Genomic DNA, 19,304 nt, shown 5'->3' on the forward strand with positions numbered 1-19,304 from the left:
TTTACTGTACAGTATTTCAGGTGGTTTCTTTTAGTATTCATTTTTACAATTTTATGTTGTAGTACATTTTTAATCAGTTTAGTCATTTTGGGTCTGGAATAGTTAAATTCTATTTAAATTATTCTTTATGGGAAATATTGATTTGGTTGTCATCCATTTTGGTTGTTGAATTGATATCTGGAATGAATTAAATTAGAGAATTGAGGTTTCATTGTATGTACTGAAATGCTCTGCACAACTGGAGGCTTTATAGAAAGTATGCCAATAATATCACCTTTATTGAATCGAGTGTAAAACATACTTTCGAGAAGTAGTTCATCATTTATAATGTAAATGTGGCTACAGAATTTCACACAACATAAATGGACAGTTGTAGTGGAAAGTTTTTGTAGTACATATTGCATATCAATGGGAACTCTAATTACAGTTCACATAATATTTGTCCTTATTTTAATTTGACAGGTTATGAAACTGGACATTGCCTCTGGAGAAAAATTCATGTTTATGGAGGACAACATATATTGTGCTGCACCTGAATTTGTAGCAAAGCCAGAGGCTACTGTGAGTATTAATACATGTACTATTATATAGGCTACTTAATAGGAAAATAGATTGAATGGAGGAGAGCTAGGGGACTTTCCTTGAAGCAGTATTATTTTTATATGGGGGCTTTGTTGGGGCTGATGGAATTTTTTTAGGGCTTCCGTTCCCTCCCTTGGTGTTACTTGTGCTAATCTTTAATTTTCTTTGGGGGTAAAACGAGAAAATATGTACACAAGTATATAATGTATGCATGGTTAAATATATATGGATAACTACTTACATTATACTACTATGTATTACATTTAACTTGCTGCATATATGCAGCAAATTCTTATTGAACAGAATTCAGAACCTTTACAAGCTTTAGAAAACACATGCTATTCTTAATACTGTATCTCTGAACATTCATTTATACACTACTATTCACTCAATATCTTTAGTACCCTAGCCTGAAATCTATACAGTACTTCAGATTTTCCTTGAACCTGTAACAGAACTCAAATATCACTTTCAGAATGTATTTTGTTTTTCCATGTACGTGTGTGTTGATAACTTGATACAGATATGACTTCTAAATAGGAAATAGCCTGCCAGAGGAAACTTAAGTCTATGCCAATTTTAAACATGCTCTGGGTGTGAGAATAATTAGTTCGGTTTGATCGACATGACTAAAGGTTAAACTAGTATAAATTCCCACTCTGCGTCTGCCCAGTGGGTGCTGCTAGTTCCAAACACAATGGAACTGATCACTTCTGGTGTTCAAATAAAAAAGAATAAAAAAGATTTTGTTGACTGATAGAGATAAAATGCCAAGCTAAATGTTAACATTAATAAAAAGAAAAATAGAGAAACTCCCACTGTTATCATGGTTGTACCTCAGGTGTGGTCTGCTCCTAAGTTACCTCAATACAGCCTTGATTATATATTGGTAGAACCTGGTCCCTCCTCCTCCACCACCACTACTACTGTTAGGTTCCACAGTTCCCCAGTGGGGGTCTTTGAGCCATACTTCATTTCCTACCTGGATAGCAGGTATATATACACAAGGCAACTGCTTGTTTATACCTTTCAAACTCTGCTTCAGCCCTCTACACAGCCTTGTGATGCTGCTTTCATTCTCCTCTGCATGTCAACCTGTGGTGTGGCTGTCATAAGTGTAGCCAGATTGTCTCCATTTGCCAGCAACTTTAGATGTCTTTTAGGTTTTGTTAAGGTACTGCAGGAGAACCTTGGAGACTGCTTAGTCTTTGGGTATTGTGAAAGATACTCTTATTGTTTTCACTTGTTACACTGAGGATGGTGAAATGACAGCCTAACAGGGATAACCACAGCTGAAAAAAAAAGAAAATGCATTATCGTCATAGTGGTTATATATAGGAAAGTAGTGCACTAACTACAGCATACCAATCTGTATATAGTCCCACTTCATGCCTAATTCCTCTTTTCTTTTTGAAGAATGAAGATGATGGAGTCATCCTGCTGCAATGTATAAACTCTCAGGATGAAAACAAAGCATATCTTCTGGTTCTTAATGCATCAGATATGACTGAAATATGTCGAGCATCAGTGACCACTGCATCTGCTGTTCCAATGCCTCTTCATGGCCACTACATTCCTGTCACTGGACAGTAAGCAGTTTGTACTTGGCCAGCAGTGGTTTCTACAAGCTAAGGCACTGCCTAAGAGATTATGTACCAATATTCACATTTATTTTTGTCACGTTAGCACTTTTAATCTTTTACTTATTGTGCCAAATATTGTACGTGTTAATATGATAAATGATTTTGTTGCTGGTTAGGAGCAGTAAAGCTAAAGATCAGTCTTGATTGTAATTTTAGTACAATATATTTTTGTAACCTAAAAGTTTTGGGCTCTTAGCAAATTAGGGAAGTGAAAAAAAATCCTTGACAGGTTTTAAACTGTAAAGTTATAGATTGATATTTTGTGTAGCATTTTCAAGAAGTAACTTAATTTTGTGTATCAGTTTGTATATATGTATTGTGTGGAGGCTATTTCTGTATACTGGTAGCTTTAATATAAATATAAAGAGAATATCCAATAATTAGTGTATTTATTAATACAGTACTTCAAAAGAAACAAAGCCTTTATACATTCTCAGAGTATTTAATGACTGTTATTTATAACTGTTCAATAAAAAACCTTTATTTCTATAAAGTGGCATACTGTATAGTATAAAATTAAGGTAACTGACACGTATAACCTTAAAGTGCAGTTCCTCGACAGTTACACAAATGGTAAATGAGAATAAGAATACGTTATAATATATAGCCTCTCTTCACTTAGCGACGTACTCGTTTACTGACGACTCTGACTTACGATGGGTTCTGACCAGTATGCATACCTAAATAATGTATACAGTACTGTATTAGATTATTATTATTATAATGGGGGAGCGCTAAACCCAGAGGATTATACTGCGCATGTGGGTGGGGGGGATGGAAGGCATTCAGGCTCGATTCGGGGAACTGGAGCACAGATACAATTCCCTAGATCAAGAGCCCCTCACCAGCATCAAGGAACCTCCCCTGAGAGGATACAGTATTAGCTGATTTCCCCTAGTCTGTTTATTACAGTATACAGTGGACCCCCGGTTAACGATTTTAATCCGTGCAAGAGGGCTCATCGTTATGCGAAATAATCGTTATGCGAATTAATTTTCCCCATAAGAAATAATGGAAATAAAATTAATCCGTGCAAGACGCCCAAAAGTATGAAAAAAAATTTTTTTTACCACATGAAATGTTAATTTTAATACACACAAACTGAAAAAGGCATGCACAATTACATGACACTTACTTTTATTGAAGATCTGGTGATGATTGATGGGATGGGAGGAGGGGAGAGCATTATCTTCTTACTGTTTAGAAGGGGAATCCCCTTCCATTAGGACTTGAGGTAGCAAGTCCTTTTCTGGGGTTACTTCCCTTCTTCTTTTAATGCCACTAGGACCAGCTTCAGAGTCACTGGACCTCTGTCGCACAACAAATCTGTCCATAGAGCTCTGTACCTCCCGTTTCTTCAAGACTTTCCTAAAATGGGCCATAACATTGTCATTGAAATAGTCACAAGCACGGCTTGCAACAGCTGTGTCAGGGTGATTTTCATCTATAAAGGTTTGCAGTTCAAACCACTCTGCACACATTTCCTTAATCTTTGAAGTAGGCACAATGGATTCCACAACTGGCATAGGCTTCTCAGGGTTAGCCCCAAACCCTTCAAAATCTTTCTTAATTTCCATACTAATTCTCACCCTTTTTACCACAGGGTTGGCACTAGAAGCTTTCTTGGGGCCCATGGTCACTTATTTTCCAGAAACACCACCGAAAACACTGTAATAATACGAAATATTCCGAGTGTATGCTTGGATGTTACCGCGGAGGCTGGCTGGTAAACAATGGGACGGCCGGCACATGTGAGGGCACATTGGACGCGTCTCGGACGAAAATCGGTATGCGGGTTTTTAATCGGTATGCGGGGCAAAAATTTTGCGATAAAAGTAATCGTTATGCGGAAAAATCGCTATGCGATGCCATCGTTATGCGGGGGTCCACTGTACAGTACACTGCTGTATAAACATTTAAAAATATACTAAAAGTATTAAAAATGGTGCAAAGGTGACATTAAAACAATATCCAAGATGGTTGACACAAACCTACTACCATTATAGTATGCTCCTTGCTTAGCAACGAATTTGTTTACTGACGTAGTCTTACGAATGGAACTCCGTCGTTGAGGAGAGGCTGTATTGAAGTTATTCAGTAACTTATTAAAAATCCTTGCTAAAGATACATTAAGGATGAAGCTATTTACATGAATTAATACAAAGAACTAATGTCTTTCTAGTAATAAAGGAGTGTTGAGGGATGGAACAAAAACAGGGACGATAATGGATGGATGACAGTTTCAGGATTTGTTTGGCATAATGAATTGTCGATGCATACATCTTTACCTTCATACCATCTGTTCTCCAGCCTTTACTTAGTTTGATATGCGCAACTTTGTTTAGCATGAAAGTGCAAGCACTGTAACAAATTACTATATTAGAAGATGCAGTGAAGGAAATGTTGTGAATGTCTTTGGCTGACTTGATAAAGGCCAAGGAGAGAGAGAAACTTCTAGTCTATCCACAAAAATTTTGTTGAAATTTGTAGAGCATTAAAATGCTTATTTCTTAACTCAATGCTACATTTTGAGTGCTGTTATTCTGGATGCAACCAAATTTCTGTGTTGTAAGTCACTGACTCTTTTGGGTTATCCTAGGTTCTCTATACATATGCTGCTATGTATGATAATTCTATGTAACTGTATTTGTGTATACCTGAATAAACTTACTTACTTAATAAGAGCATGAGGTAAAGGCTGGAGTAGATGGGAAGGCAGTTTTATATCGAAGCACTTAAGTGAGCAATACTTGGCTGAAGGAGAGGAATTTTTCGTGATATTTATGGATTTAGAAAAGGCAAACGATAGGATGGATAGGGAAGAAATGTGGGATTAGATTTTTTAGATTTTGCCACCGAAGTGGCTAGTTTATTGTGCACCCCATAGCCATCCTGTGGACAGTAGCGCGAGAGCATATGGATACACAAAAGGCCTAGGAACTAGGCCCCAAAGGGTTAACAGGAATACATATGAATTTATATCTACATATCTATAGTTCACTTATCTGTTACAAGCAAATTTAGGAAATTTGCTTAGTATATCTGGTATCTTATTTTCATTAATAAGATATCTTGATATGTCACATAGGTTATTATACTGTCTGTCTCTGTATTCCTCAATAAGTGGACAATTAAGCACATAGTGTTCAAGAGAGTGACCATATGCCTGATCACATAATTTACATTTAGTTTGATCATCATCTGTGTCTCCCAAACTGCCAGAAGTACTTGTAACCAAGCCTAAGCCTGGCCACTACAACATCAGTCAGTCTGTTCACATTGCAAGTTGCTCCATAAACATACTTATCTACATTCATGTTATCATAGTGGGTTATAGATCTACTCAGGCTTCTAACTGCATTCCTATAACAATCATTTTCATTATTTGTTTCTCTCCTAATATTATTCCTAATGCTAAACACAGTTATACCAAAGTTATATTCTACATTCTCCTTCTGGGTACTCTTCTTGGCTAACATATCAACTTTATCATGAAGGAGTAATCCAATGTGTGATGGGATCCATAGCAATTGTACATTAATTCCTTTGTCCCTAATTTTTGAGTATCTATACCTGGCTTCTCCAATGAGCATGTTGTTGGAGTCATTATATGAGTCAAGAGCCTTCAATGATGACATAGAATCAGTAATGATAGTCAAGCTCAGTGTCGTAGGTTAGCTTTAGCGCCATTAGGATTGCAAACAATTCAGTTTGCAGTGTAGACGCCCAGTTGTTAATTCTTATGCCTAACTCGAATTTATTATCGTTCTTAACTAGGGAGGTGGCAACGAGCAGATGCAGCCCTGCCAGAAAACTGTTTAGATCCATCAGTGTATATAACTTGTGATAACTTATTACTACCAGCTAGGTGAGAAATTTCTTCTTGAGCAGTTGCTCTAACAAGAGATTTAAGGAAGGGATTACTAGCAATGAGCTCCTTGGGAGGGACTTGTAGGTATGTGATATTAAATGAACACATCTTCCACGGAGGGGTGAAATGCTCTTGTTGCCTACAGTGATACAGTTCATGCAGGTTATAAAACTTAATGCAATTGCACGTTTTCACAATCCATTTAGATCTGTGTGTATTTACCTCTAGACACTTGGTAAGATTCATTGTGACAATGTCTGGTTTGTTTCTCAACATTCTAATACTGAGTACAGTGTTAATCTGAACAATCCTATCACTGATACTAGAAATACCAAGCTCCTTCCTCATGTTAAGAACTTTTGTAGATCTGGGACAGCCAAGAATAATCCTGAGAGCTTCATTTTGCATTAACTCCAAGGGTCGGAGAGAACTTTCTCTAGCTAATATCAACATGGGAGCAGCATAATCAATTAAGGACCTAACATAGGCTATGTACATCATTCTCACGATTCTCACATTAGCACCATAGTTGGGATTGTAGCCAGCAACAGCTTTGAGAGCATTTAGCCTAGCTTTGCATTTCGTGGTTTGTGGGTTTTCAGCATTTTTTTGTGAAGGCACTGGACAGGCACATGAAGTCAGTACATGACCAGCTGGGCTGTGGTTCATACATCAGTTTATATGTGGCCAACAGTAACAGCCTGGCTGATCAGGCCCTGGTCCATCATGGGGCTTGATCACAGACCAGGCTGCAGAGGCAATGACCCCTGAAACCTCCTCCAGGTATAATAAATCTTGTGTGTCCTCCAGTAGGGTGTTTTTTACACTATCTTTTCTTTGTCTAGTCGACTTTACAATAAGTTTTTATTTAATGTGGGTTTCTTGCCTTTACCCATTGCAAACCTGGATTTGGTAGCATAGGCAAAGGTTTGATTGAGGGTCAAGGGGTTTCAGCTTTGTCAATGCAAACACTGTTGCACTGATTTGTACAAGCACAGAGGTAATTTATGACCTTTTTAACAAGTGATTTACTGCCCATTATACTTTGCAAAAGCGTTGCTGTGAGTAGATATTAAGTTGACTTGCACATAGCTGTGAAATGGAGAAGCACCTGGTACCCCTCACTGTGCAGCTTGTCAGGTTTTAACAATAGAAAACCTTTCGATTAATTGCATAATTGATCAAGTGGATGTAGAATTCATTTTTTCTTTAAGCACCAGGATGCTCTCTTCTTGCTCCTCCCCCTCCATTTTCTTTAATCCCTACATTCATTGTAGACCTTCTCAGAATTTATTATTTAGGGAAACTGACTGATGTCTGCCTTCATTATTCTGGGTAGGCAGGTCACAGATGCTAGGTCGGTAAAGTGAGGTAGCTCTGTTCCTGCACCCATCCATTGGGTTGGGATGGCCTACTTGGGAAGTAAAGCCCACACCTCTGCAATAAAAAGCTTTACATTAAGGAAAAAGACATTAGCAAAAAATGGAGGATGGGTGATGGCTAAGTATTACTAAAATAACTAAAACAGTGACTTACCTTTAGAGGTTGCCCTAGCAGCACCCTGGGGCAGAAGGGTCTTGTTGGCAAGACTATTACTTTTGCACCATGCACTAAATACATTAAAGTCGTCGTCTTCATGCCCGGGCTGGCCCAGGGACATGTACATCCAGCAGTCCTCAGAGTGATACCCCAAGTAACCGAGCAGCATTTGGCCTTGTACCTTCTCTGTCATGCTACTCCCTTTTACTAATAGCTTCCTTCAGCCTTTGGGTGCTTCATAACCTGTATGAATTGGGCAAATTTGGTGAATGTAATAATGCATTGAAATGTACCCTATTAAATTTCACATCTACTGATTTTCCAAGAAAATCTTAGTAATTATGGCTGGTTTCTGTCTTGTATGTGGCTGACATAGGCCAGTATCGTAAATGTTGATCCAGTATTATAAGAATACGTAGTTATACTGTACTGAACCTCTCAAGGGAGGTTCCTTGATGCTGGTGAGGGGCTCTTGATCTAGGGAATTGGATCTGTTCTCCAGTTTCCTGAAATGGACCTGAATACCTGCCATCTCCCCCCTCCCACATGCACTGTATAATCCTACGGGTTTAGCACTCCCCCATGATTATATTACAAAACTGTACTGTATTGAAGGTATTCAGTAATTAAAAAAAAAAAATTCTAATTAAGGATGAAGCTAGGAACATGAATTGATAAGAAAAATTATATTTTAGTAATGAGCTGAAGGCAGGATGGGACAAGAACAAGATACTCTATTGCAGTGTACTTAGATATTCATTACTGATATTACAGAAGCAATTTTTCATTATTGATGAATGAATGACAGCACTAGTGGAGTGGGTGGTAATGCTAGTCAATATGTTGAGTAGTGTTCACACAATTCAATAGAATCCTTCACCTATACAATTTAATATTTAAAGGTAGTGCTGTATGACCCTGGTGGTTTAGCACTTATTATTATAATCAAAACTAATAATATTTAAAGGGCACAACTGTTACTAATGCTAATAGTAGAAATGTATGCACTTCTTGGGTGAATACGACATCAGTTAAATTTGTGCTGGTAAAGAGGTCATCATCCAAGAAGGTGGAGCTTCTAGTACAGTGGACCCCCGGTTAACGATATTTTTTCACTCCAGAAGTATGTTCAGGTGCCAGTACTGACCGAATTTGTTCCCATAAGGAATATTGTGAAGTAGATTAGTCCATTTCGGACCCCCAAACATACACGTACAAACGCACTTACATAAATACACTTACATAATTTGTCGCATTCGGAGGTGATCGTTATGCGGGGGTCCACTGTACTTGGATCAACCTAATTGCCTCTTTATTTGCCAGATGTTTTATGACCTTTATAGTTTTAGCTTTTCCTCTTGACACCTCAAGGGAGGTTCATTGATGATGGTGAGGTGCTCTTGATCCAGGGAATTGGACCTGTGCTCCAGTTCTTTGAATTGAGCCTGAATGCCTTCCATCATTCCCACAGTGGTGCTGTATAATTCCTATGGGTTTAGCGCTCCCCCATAATTTCCCTCTCGACAGCGCTGTATGACTCTTTTGGGTTTAATGCTTGGTTTTGATTATAACAGTTTTCCTCTTGCATCTTGAGGTGTGTCAGTTGGAGTATAATTTCAACACATGGCTCCTTTGGTCCGATTTCTGGTGAGTGGCTTTGATCCAAGGAATTAGAAGTGACCTTCCCTTGGATCGAACCTGAATGCCTCGTGTTACCCCAAGCACCGTGTGATTCCTGTGGGTTTAGTGCTACCCCTGCCACCAAGAAAGTAATACATAATTGGTTTGCATACGTGTACATACATGTAATGCATATCTTATGATGGCATGACAGTGCCCCTTTCCACCTCTATTTCAGTGTATCCCATGCTGTTCCCCTTCAGTGTATCCTATGCTGTTTCCCTTTATTAGTGTATCTTATGCTGTTTCCTGTCAGTGTATTCCATGCTGTTTCCCTTCATTAGTGTATTCCATGCTGTTTTCCCTTCAGTAATGTATCCCATGCTGTTTCCCTTCTTTAGTGTATCCCATGCTATTTCCCTTCATTAGTGTATCCCATGCTATTTCCCTTCATTAGTGTATCCCATGCTATTTCCCTTCATTAGTGTATCCTATGCAGTTTCCCTTCATTAGTGTATTCCATGCTGTTTTCTTTCAGTAATGTATCCCATGCTGTTTCCCTTCTTTAGTGTATCCCATGTTATTTCCCTTCATTAGTGTATCCCATGCTATTTCCCTTTAGTGTATCCCATGCTATTTCCCTTCATTAGTGTACCCCATGCTATTTCCCTTCATTAGTGTACCCCATGCTATTTCCCTTCATTAGTGTATCCCATGCTATTTCCCTTCATTAGTGTATCCCATGCTATTTCCCTTCATTAGTGTATCCCATGCTATTTCCCTTCATTAGTGTATCCCATGCTATTTCCCTTCATTAGTGTATCCCATGCTATTTCCCTTCATTAGTGTATCCCATGCTATTTCCCTTCATTAGTGTATCCCATGCTGTTTCCCCTTCATTAGTGTATCCCATGCTGTTTCCCCTTCATTAGTGTATCCCATGCTGTTTCCCCTTCATTAGTGTATCAGTGTATCCCATGCTGTTTCCCCTTCATTAGTGTATCCCATGCTGTTTCCCTTCATTAGTGTATCCCATGCTGTTTCCCCTTCATTAGTGTATCTAATGTTGTTTCCCCTTCATTACTGTATCCCATGCTGTTTCCCATCATTAGTGTACCAGTGCTGTTTCCCCTTCATTAGGGTATCCTATGCTGTTTCCCCTTCATTAGTGTATCCCATGCTGTTTCCCATCATTAGTGTATCCCATGCTGTTTCCCATCATTAGTGTATTCCATGCTGTTTCCACGACATCCTACTCCACAAACTTGACCATTATGGTATAAGAGGCCATGCGCTTGCTTATTTCAAATCTTACCTTACTAATAGGTATCAGTATGTCACCATTAAAGACACAGCATCAACAACACGGCCACTTGATACTGGAGTTCCGCAGGGAAGTGTCCTTGGTCCCCTGCTCTTCCTCATATACATCAATGATCTTCCAAACGTATCCCAACACCTGAAACCCATTCTCTTTGCTGACGTCACGACTTATGTCATCTCTCACCCTAATCTTGCCACCCTCAACACCATTGTTAACGAGGAGCTGATCAAAATATCGACTTGGATGACAGCCAATAAACTTACGCTTAACACTGACAAAACCTACTATATTATGTTTGGTAGCAGAGCAGGAGATGCACAAATTAACATTAAGATCGACAACACTCTAATTACCAGACATAATGAGGGCAAATTTCTAGGCCTATACCTTGACAACAACCTGAATTTCAGCACCCATATCCAACACATAACCAAAAAAGTATCCAAAACGGTTGGGATCCTCTCCAAGATACGATACTACGTGCCTCAAAATGCCCTTCTCACACTATACCACTCACTTATTTATCCATACCTCACCTATGTTATTTGTGCTTGGGGATCAACTGCAGCAACACACCTAAAGCCAATAATAACCCAACAAAAAGCTGCAGTAAGAATAATCACTAAATCCCATCCCTGGCAACACCCCCCCACTCTTCATAGATCTAAACTTACTCCCTGTTCAGTACATCCACACTTACTACTGTGCAATCTACATCTATAGGACCTTAAACTCCAATATCAACCTTGACCTAAAACGCTTTCTTGATAGTTGTGACAGAACCCGCATAACACCAGACACAACCATCTGACAGGCTAACACCAGACACAAACATCTCAACGACATTCCCCGTGTCCGACTAAACCTTTACAAAAATTCAATGTATGTCAAAGGCCCTAAAATCTGGAACACCTTACCTGAGAACTCTAGAACTGCAGACACATTCATCACCTTCAAAACTACCATTAGAAAACATCTCATCTCCCTGATACACCCCGTCAACTAACGAATACCACCTGGTGGTTCACACTTACACTCACTCACCCATTTGACCATAAACAGAAATATTAATCTCAATCTTAAAATAATGAATCCTGTGATACTCCAATACTGAAACTATGTACTGTGCCAAAACAAAAGCATTCACATTGCTAAACTCACAAACTAGTATTTAGTCACTTAGCCATAATACCAACTTACCTCATAATTTGTAATATTTTAAAATTAAGAATTAAACTAAGTCTGCCCGAAATGCCTAGCCATGCTACGTGTTCTAGTGGTACACTCTGTAATCATTATTTAACTACATGAAGAATAATTAAACTTCCTTATTAATGTGACATTTCCATGATTTTGAATTAAATGTATATGGTAAATTTATTGTACAAAGTATTAAGCTACATTAACTACAAAGAGAAGATAAAGTATTGTATTTAAATACTTTAATAAATTTGAATATTATTCTATGTAGTTTCCCAGTTGAAATTATTTCCCCTAGACTCTAAAATACCTTTAAATAACTCGGATCCAAAAATCTTGTTGCATAAGAAATAAATGGTAACAGGCCACATTCTGAAGTTCTTGAAAAAAATTCTTATTCGCAACACACAATAACCAAATTCTGTAAACTCAGCATTGTAATCCTTATAGAGAATAAACTTTGAATTTGAATCTGAATTTGAATTAGTGTAGAATTGCTGTTTCCCCTTCATTAGGGCATACCATGCTGTTTCCCCTTCATTAGTGTATCCCATGCTGTTTTCTAACATTATTGTATCCAATGCTATTTCCCCTTCATTAGTGTATCCCATGCTGCTTCCCCTTCATTACTGTATCACATGCTGTTTTCTATCATTAGTGTATCCAATGCTGTTTCCCTTCATTGTGCTACTGTATCCTATGCCTGGTCACAGACCGGGCCGCGGGGGCGTTGACCCCCGGAACTCTCTCCAGGTAAACTCCAGGTATGCTGTTTCCCTTCAATGGTGTATCTCATACTGTTTCCCTTCATTATGCTACTGTATCCTATGATGTTTCCTTCATTATTCTAGTGTATCCATTACGTACATTCCTCTAGAGCAGGAATACCCAGGCTTTCTAGGCTATATACCCCCTTCAAAATGACCTTATCCATGAACCTTCAATTACCTTTTACTCGGACATAACATGTGTAGAATAATACGCATGTTATACATCTATTATCTTCCTTATATAAACGTCAGGTTATTCGCAGCTGTCCTAGAGGATGATCATATATATTTTAAACAGCCAACGTTATGATTTACGTGAATCGGGTTTAATTTGACTGCATTGTTACTGTATTTTGAACATGGAAGATAATTCAAAATAATAAGAATTATGTCAAAGATATTTATATGATGCTGCTAACCTGCCAGTGAGATGGATGGGCCTGCATTTCAGTACAAAGGTCTGCTAAGTTTGGAGCAATTGATGATAGTTCCACTCTTTGGATTTTTCCCTGCATCCATTATGTTTTCGACATTCTTTCGAACATCTCAGAATTGCACTGATAAAGCCACTGGTTGGCAAAACGTCTGCAAAATAGATACCCAGGTGTTATACATGGAACCCAATGTAAATAAGTAAAAGACCCCAATGTAAACAAGTGACTGACTTTTTTGGGTTATTCTAGGTTCTCTACACATATGCTGCTATGTATGATTATCTATGTAAATGTATCTGTGTGTACCTGGTTAAACTTACCTACATGTGTACAATTTATGAACTTGACGGTACTGAATACCACTGGTCTACTGATACATGTCTTCACCATTGTGGGTTCAGAAAAACTGGTCTAGCATAGAAGAATCATGGCAAAAGATACCAATACCCTGAAGGCTAATTTTCAATGAATTGTGCCCAGAATCCATGAACGGGTTTCCTTTAAACTGTATTTACAGTCCCCCCATCAAACAACTATTAGTTCCTCCTGTTTGTGAAATGCCAGGTGTGGGTCAGGGGGAGAAACTTTAATTGGATTCCATATCCAATTATCCATGTGAGAGACTGGTCCCTGGGTAGAAAATATATCCATAGCTGCAGGCTCAGTTATGAGGTCTTCCACATGCACATCCAAGACTTCATTATTTTAATGAATTACTGTAGCGTTAGAAAAATCTAAAGGGAATTCACATCTATACATCTTCACTAGCAACGCTGTAGGACCCTCATGGGTTTAGTGCTTAATTTTATATCTATATATATGTATTTATCTGTTTATTATTACTACTACATCTTGACTAGAACGTCATTCTTTTATAGCTAATATCTTTATTTCTACAAGTACAAGGTATATAGGCCTAGCTGACATAAATAACATACTGGGATACTACTCTATAGAAAGCCCCTTGTTACCTGGAGTAACATTTCGGGCAAATTAGGTAAATTTTGTCCCAGGATGCGACCCGCACCAGTCGACTAACACCCAGGTACCCATTTTACTGATGGGTGAACAGGGACAGCAGGTGTCTTAAGGAAACCCGTCCAAATATTTTTCAGCCGTACCGGGAGATCGATCCCCGGACCTCAGTGTGTGAGCTGCGTGCGCTAGTGATCGAGCTACGGGATACCCACCCTAAGTGCAGTATTACACTTACTTCTCACACTCATAAAAATATGTAGTATGGTTACTATTCATTCTCAGAAATAATGTAGTTTACCCCTTGCACTTAGAAATACTATACAGTAGTTACCCAATGCTAGTAAATAGTACAGTTACTCTTCATGGTAATATATAGTGTAGTTTCTCCTAGAGCTCACAAATAGTGTGGCTACTTTTCAGTCTCAGATATTAAAGTTACCCCTTGTGCTCAAAAACAGTCAAGTTACTTCCTGAACTCAGAAATAGTATCGTTACCCTTGATGCTCAGAAATAGTGCAGTTATCAGTCGTGCTCAGAAGTGCGGCCACCCACACTATTTGAGTTTTAGCCATAATACCAACTTACCTCATAATTTGTAATATTTTACAATTAAGAATAAAACTAAGTCTGCCCGAAATGCCTAGCCATGCTAAGCGTTCTAGTGTTAGTTAGTTAGTTAGTTAAAGATTAGCCGGTATTCTCCCGGCCCGGGCCTTGTCCAAGTGGTGGCCCGGCCTTGGCTCCCTCTTTAGGGAGTGTCTGAGACCTAAGTCTCCCATGGGAGGAGGCACAAGTACCTCCTCATCTTTGGGACCAACTGTCCCCAGGCCTAGCCACAAGCTAGGCCTCTCTGGTCTGTCATCCCCGCCACAAGGGAGCTAATGGGAATGACAGTCTTGTGAGCTGTAAGCTCGGGCTCAGGCACCTACCCTACCCTAGAAGGGCTGGGCATGGTGTCGATGCGTTCTAGTGGTACACTCTGTGATCACTATTTTACTACATGTAAACCACACAATAACCAAATTTCTGTAAACTCAGCATTGTAATCCTTGTAGAGAATAAACTTTGAATTTGAATTTGAAATTTGTGGGTTAGTTTTGATTATAATAATAATAATAATAATAATAATAATAATAATAATAATAATAATAATAACAATAATATACTAAGTTTTATCTACTCATGCTCAAAATTAGTGCAGTTACTCCTCGCGCTCAGAAATACCAGGTGTACCATTCCCACTCAGAAAATGACAGGGTTATCCCCCACACTCAGAAACAACAAGGACCTGACTGGAAATAAGTTACTATGATTTTGTTTTTGGGTTATCCTAGGTAATCTAGACATATGCTGTTGTGTATGACAATTAATGTAACTGTATTTATGTGTATCTGTACCTGAATAAACTTACTTATCCGAGGCCTGGTCAAGGACCGGGCCGCGGGGGCAGTGACCCCCGAAACCCCCTTCAGGTATACTCCAGATATACTCATCAAGACATCAAGACTCAACAAGACATAGTAATGTCTTGTTTTCAAATATCCAGGTATCCCTCCTTATCTCTAAATTATATTTTTATATATAATGGAGAATTATATGAGGCAAGTCTTGAAGAGGAGGCTGGTTGTTGTATATTTACTCACCCCTGAGGTTTCTACGTAATAATACTCAAAAATAAGTTTTGCCGGTACCTGACCAGCCGGGCTGTGGCTCGTACGTTGGATTGCGTGCAGCCAGCAGTAACAGCCTGGTTGTTCAGGCTCTGATCTATCATGAGGCCTGGTCACAGACCGGGCCGCGGGGGCGTTGACCCCCGGAACTCTCTCCAGGTAAACTCCAAGTAATTATATTTCATAAAAAATAACCCCCGGGGTTATGGCATATAATCTTAACCTTAAGAAAAACCTCTTAATTCAACTACAACTATATTTTCTTCTCTAAACTGAGTTACATCTAATACTTAGAATACAAAAATAGTGCTATCTTTATATATATATATTTTTTTATATAGGCGAAATTCTCTCCCAATACCAGGCTGGATTTATTCCAGATTAACAGCTGGAGATTTTCTAGCGCATTGAGTTGGCTTTTAGAATAGTTCCAGATGTCCCGCCTCGGCTCTTTCCCGCCAAAATATAATCTGGGCGGGGGAAGCTTTTAATCGGATTATGAATTTAAAATCGCAAGAATAATTCTAACTTGACGCTTACTGCTGATATCTCGTCAGCAGCTGTGACTGATTTTACACAAGCCCAATTTAATTTAGCCTAATCCAAGTAAATATATTTTAGATAAGTTTACAGCAATTTAATAATAAACACAACGAAATATATTTTTTTTTCGTTAGGTTCAGAATGATTTTTGCGAAATTACTGCATACACAAATTTTAGCTTGCCTTATTCGGCAAGAAGAGCGTTGCTATTTAAGCCAAAATCGCAAGTTTCACTTATTCGGCACGACATATATGTAATATATAATGTCTGTAGCAAGTATAATTATGCATGGAACTTGGGAGAAACTTAGGAGGTCGTGATACAGAGTTCAGTAATTAATGTTGAGAGGAGACTCAAGTGAGATGTTTTTTTGTTGCGGTTGTTAACTGTTTAATTAAACTTATGTAAATAAGGAGACGCAGCTTATTCAAATTATGTTCACAAAGTGTATTATATACGACTAAATGAAAGAAAATGGTACATCCTTCTTAATAGAAATAATGTTATTTTGTGAATTTTCATTCTCTCTCTCTCTCTCTCTCTCTCTCTCTCTCTCTCTCTCTCTCTCTCACACACACACACACACACACACACACACACACACACACACACACACACACAGCTGAGCACAGACTCGGGAGACAGAGACTGCAGACCTAATGATAGAGGCCTAGAGGTGAGCAAAGTGCCAAACATATCGCCAGAGGAACATAACCTCTGCAGTCAATGCTTCTCTGGCTAACCTATGAGTAGCCGTCATGAATCTCTACAGTCATTCATGATATTTTACACAATATATGTCTGGCCCATCTGAGTATGCAGCACCACCATGGAACCCACCACTGTCCCAGGACTAAAGGGCATGTTAGGTTAAGTAAGGTTTGTCAGGAAACATAACAAGCGTTTCCTGAAGCGGGTCTTTGTCATATAATGACCCGCCGCTAGAGCTTTTGGTCATCTGACCAAGGCCTTCCGCTGGCTTACCGATGTACCCCTTTAAAATTGCGTGTATGATTATAATTATTAATGGGTAACTCTAAGGGGTATGTGCTAAGAGGAGAGGCTAAAGGAACTGAACCTGGTGACATTTGAGGACAGTAGACCCAAGGGAGACTCGGTAATATACAAAATACTAAAAGAAACTAGCAAGGTGAAAAGGGCGTAGGATGTTTGAGAGGCGGGAAACAGGTGCATATGGACAGAATTTGAAGTTAAAAACGCCAATTATTTATAGGGATATCAAGAAGTTCTTTTTCTTTTTTTACTTAAGGATGGTCAGGAAGCGGAATGACCTGGACAAAGAAGTAGTGGAGGCAAGCTCTATATATATAGTTTTAAGAGCAGGTATGACAGGGTCCACGAGGCTGGGAGTAAATCAAGTAAGTTCAAGGTAAGAGGCGGCCAGGAGTCAAGACTCGACCCACTGCACCCACAGATAGGCAACTACGCCCGCACGCACCCACGACGTGAGCGCACACACGCGCGCACGCACACACACGCACGCGCGCACGCACACACACACACACACACACACACACACACACACACACACACACACACACACACACACACACATGAATATGCACAGGTAAAAAGGGAGGCCCAACGACAGTACGAAAATGACATAGCAGTGAAAGCCAAATCTGACCTGAAGCTGTTGTATAGCCTCACCAGGAGGAAAACAACTGTCAAGGACCAGGTAATCAAGCTGAGGAAGGAAGGAGGGGAGATCACAAGAAACGACCGTGATGTGAGGAGCTCAACATGAGATTCAAAGAAGTGTTCACAAAGGAGACAGAAAAGATTTCAGAAAGATTGAGAGGTTGGGTACACCCTCACGTGTTGGACACAATACATATAACCGAGGAAGAAGTGAAGAGGCTGGCGATGGGGCCAGATAACATCTATCCATGAATCCTGAGAGAGGGAACAGAGGCACTATGTGTAGCACTAACAACAATCAACACATCTATCGAAACAGGGCGACTAACTGAAGTATGGAAGACAGCAAATATAATCCCAGTTCTTAAAAAATGAGACAGACACGAAGCATCAAACTACAGATAAGTGTCATTGATATGTATAGTATGGAAAACCATGGAGAAGATTACCAGGAGAAGAGTGGGGGAGCACCTAGAAAGGAATGAGATTTACGACAACCAGCACAGTTTCAGGGACGGGAAATCCTGCTTCGTAAACCTGCTGGAGTTCTATGACAGGGTGACTGCAGGAAGACAAGAGAGAGGGGTGGGTAGAATGCGTTTTCTTGGCTTGTAAGAAGGCGTTTGACAAGTTCTACACAAGAGATTAGTGCAAAAACTGGAGGACCAGCAAGGGATAACAGGGAAGGCACTGCAATGGATCAGGGAATACCTGTCGAAAGACAACAGCGAGTCATGGTACGTGACGAGGTGTCAGAATGGGCGGGTTCCACAGGGGTCAGTCCTAGGACCGGTGCTGTTTCTGGTATATGTGAACGACTTGACGGAAGGAATAGACTCAGAAGTGTCCCTGTTTGCAGATGTGAAGTTGATGAAAAGAATTCAGTCGGACGAGGACCAAGCAGAACTACAAAGGAATCTGGACAGGCTGCAGGCCTGGTCCAGAAACTGGCTCCTGGAGTTCAATCCCACCAAGTGCAAAGTCATGAAGATTGGGGAAGGGCAAACAAGACCGCAGACGGAGTAGTCTAGGGGGCCAGAGACTACAAATCTCACTCAAGGAAAAGATCTTGGGTAAATATAACACTGGGCACATCTCCTGAGACACACATCAACCAAATAACTGCTGCAGCATATGGGCGCCAAGCAAACCTAAGAATAGCATTCTGACATCTCAATAAGGAATCGTTCAGGACCTTGTACACCGTGTATATCAGGCCTATATTGAAGTATGCAGCACCAGTTTGGAACTCACACCTAGCAAGCACGTAAGGAAATTAGAGAAAGTGCAAAGGTTTGAACAAGACTAGTCCCGGAGCTAACGGGCATGTCCTACGAGGAGAAGTTAAGGGAAATCAGCTTGACGACACTGAAGGACAGGAGAGATAGGGGGGATATGGTAACGGCATATAAAATACTGAGGGAAACTGAAAAGGTGGACAGAGACAGGATGTTCCAGAGATGGGAC

The 19,304-nt window shown here is 39.6% G+C and overlaps 1 protein-coding gene and 1 long non-coding RNA gene across 6 annotated transcripts in view; one reads left to right on the forward strand and one right to left on the reverse strand.

Moving 5' to 3' along the window:
• LOC128702530 (carotenoid isomerooxygenase) overlaps window positions 1-2,605 on the forward strand; it is a 53,273-nt gene extending 50,668 nt beyond the window's left edge. For all 4 annotated transcript variants that reach the window (XM_053796815.2, XM_053796808.2, XM_053796822.2 and 1 more), the window contains 2 exons: window positions 463-561; window positions 1,999-2,605. In XM_053796815.2, the coding sequence (XP_053652790.1) occupies window positions 463-561; window positions 1,999-2,175 (276 nt within the window). In that variant the 3' untranslated portion in view covers window positions 2,176-2,605. The remainder of the gene's footprint in view (window positions 1-462; window positions 562-1,998) is intronic.
• Window positions 2,606-6,562: 3,957 nt separating this feature from the next.
• Window positions 6,563-19,304, reverse strand: part of LOC128702558 (uncharacterized) — a 78,468-nt gene continuing 65,726 nt past the window's right edge. The window contains exons 2-4 of one of the 2 annotated variants that reach the window (XR_008409127.2): window positions 12,969-13,134; window positions 7,633-7,878; window positions 6,563-7,533 (exon numbers count right to left, since the gene is read on the reverse strand). This is a non-coding gene — a long non-coding RNA (uncharacterized lncRNA). The remainder of the gene's footprint in view (window positions 7,534-7,632; window positions 7,879-12,968; window positions 13,135-19,304) is intronic. The other variant, XR_008409126.2, reaches the window with a different exon arrangement.

This window comes from Cherax quadricarinatus, chromosome 37 (assembly GCF_038502225.1).
Source record: "Cherax quadricarinatus isolate ZL_2023a chromosome 37, ASM3850222v1, whole genome shotgun sequence".
Lineage (NCBI taxonomy): Eukaryota > Metazoa > Arthropoda > Malacostraca > Decapoda > Parastacidae > Cherax > Cherax quadricarinatus.